General features: G+C 36.6%; 1 protein-coding gene across 1 annotated transcript in view; it reads left to right on the top strand.

Annotated features, from left to right (window-relative positions):
- The window catches only part of CEP57 (centrosomal protein 57), a 27,518-nt gene that overhangs the window by 17,079 nt on the left and 8,054 nt on the right, over nucleotides 1-2,385 (top strand). Inside the window, exons 4-6 of the mRNA XM_013006240.3 lie at nucleotides 6-77; nucleotides 677-754; nucleotides 2,278-2,383. Coding sequence (XP_012861694.2) covers nucleotides 6-77; nucleotides 677-754; nucleotides 2,278-2,383 — 256 coding nt within the window. The remainder of the gene's footprint in view (nucleotides 1-5; nucleotides 78-676; nucleotides 755-2,277; nucleotides 2,384-2,385) is intronic.

The following is a 2,385-nucleotide window of genomic DNA, read 5'->3' on the forward strand; positions in this document are numbered from 1 at the left end:
TTCAGTCCAAACTTGAAAAATTGGATCTTCTTGAACAGGAGTATAACAAACTTACTACGATGCAAGCCCTTGCAGAAGTTAGTAAATATGGTTTTCACTGATTAACATGTAATATGGTACAAATCTGTGCATTTCATTGAATATAGGAAAAGCAATCTGTTGTGAGGAATTATGTAAGGATTTAAAGACTTAAAGATTCAGAGAAAATGTTTACATGTAACAATTGTGATGCGGGTAAGAGAAAGTTATTTTTTAAATGTTGAAAGAAAAATTTTTTTAGCATACTTAAGCCTTGCATCATAGGTTTAATGCACTTTCTGAAATAATTATAGCTTTAATTGATTCACTTGAGAGATATTTAATGCCCCTGACACTAAAGTTCCACATGCAGCTTCCTTGTAGTCTGTTATTAACTTCCATACAGAGGCCTGTTCTTTGACCATATATTTTACCCACAATTCCACCCAGTGACCTCATTGCTACCTCACAAAATGATTAATAGTGACCACAAAGCAAAGTGTGTTGTGGACACTGGCAAGCTCTGAGACATTTTAAAAGTAAATTCACAAGTATGTGTTCACTATAAAATTTTAAAACACTTTCTTAATGTTTGTGTTAAAGTTTTCCAAATGGACATTTTTTTCACCATTGTCCTTTTTAATACTTTGATCACTAGAAAAAAATGCAAGAGTTAGAAGCCAAACTTCGTGAAGAAGAACAGGAAAGGAAACGTATGCAACTTAAGGCAGCCCAGGTACGTTGAAATGTAAACGGGTCGGCTGTGCATAATTTTACCATTTATATGCTTTTTAAAATGATTAAAATTGAGGTTCTAAGATGATATGTCTTAACATCTGGAAAGTTGTGAACATGTATCTGTACAGACAAAGAGTAAAGTTTGAGTAATTCCACAGATGGGGGATTTAATCAAAACAAAATAAGTACATAAGTAGATGACAAATACCAAGAACTAAGTACACATAATAAAGGTACCCTAGCGGTGTATTCTAGTTAAAGCTCTGCTACTAATCTGATGGAGAGCCATTTGAACCCACCAGCAGTTCCTCAGGAGAAATCAAACCAAAACCAAGCCCACTATCATCAACCAATTCGGACTCACCCTACATATGGTTTCCTAGACTGTAAGTCTGTACTGGAGCAGACAGCCTCATCTTTCTCCCAAGGAGCAACCTAGTGGATTTGAACTGCCAACCTTGCTGTTAGCAGCCCAACACCAACTCAGAGTGCCTCCAGGACTCCTTGTGGTTGAGGAAGCTCACCCTATGGGGTAGTTCTACAGAATTAACCTTAGCACACAATACATGTGATAAATAACTACGTAAAACTTGGTTCTTACCATAGGTCCCTGTCAGAAATGTTCAAAAGCCATTTTCAAACCTGCTTGTTCAGGACACCAGGACAAGTTGAGGTTGTCTACTACCCCAATAGCTTGTGACCAGCAGGTGGAAAGGAAACACCATGGCTTCACAAACACATTGAGTAATCTGTATACCAACCAAACAACCATCTTTCTCGAAGATGGAGAGCGACTGCTAGAGCCCTGTACGAAACCTCCTTATTGCTTGGGTGTACTCTTTCCCTTCCAAAGTATTTAACTTATATGACATTTGCATATCTTTTTCTCGTTGATAATAATTATTATCTTATTATAATACCAATCGCCTGCATAGGTTCTGATTTCAAAACAATTAGGACGGAGCCTCCACAGCACAGTTCCTTCTGGTCTGTGCCAGCAGTGTCACTTCATGAGTATGCTCACTGGTTTAGGAACATTCTGTTACATTGTCTGTAATTGGAATTTCTACCATGTAGATTAAAAATTATTTTTAAATTAGTATAGAATTGCTAAGTATCTAGAAAAAAACATCTAGCTTTAGAACAAGAGGTCTGGATAACACTCGTGAATCTACTTCCAATTTTTTGGACATGTTCTAATTCACCCCTCTTGTATTGTAAGTATATGAGATTTTAAAAGAAGTGGTACATTTTATTTTGTGGCTGCTTTGTGTTTGTCATGGTGTAGCTATAATTTGTGAAAAAGAAGAAAATACTAAAGCATTAGTTTGAGGTTGTGTGCTTTCCATTAAACTCATTTGATATAATTCATGGAGCAACTACAAATAATGCACCTGCAGCTGTGACCTGTGTTTCTGTCAGAGGGTACTGTTGGCTTTACCTACCCTTACATAGCATGTCTCAGATTTTAATCCAGTGTGTTTCTACCTCACTAATTTCAGGTTCTCGTATTTTTTCTAGTTGCAAACTGGTCTAGAAACAAATAGAATTATCTTTGAAGAAAAAGCCACTCCATGTGTTGCCAGTGCAAGAAGAATTAAAAAAAAGAAGTCAAAACCACCGGAAAAG

The sequence above is a fragment of the Echinops telfairi genome, unplaced genomic scaffold (assembly GCF_000313985.2).
Source record: "Echinops telfairi isolate 266 unplaced genomic scaffold, ASM31398v2 ScPeMD7_7421;HRSCAF=8459, whole genome shotgun sequence".
In the NCBI taxonomy this organism is placed as follows: domain Eukaryota; kingdom Metazoa; phylum Chordata; class Mammalia; order Afrosoricida; family Tenrecidae; genus Echinops; species Echinops telfairi.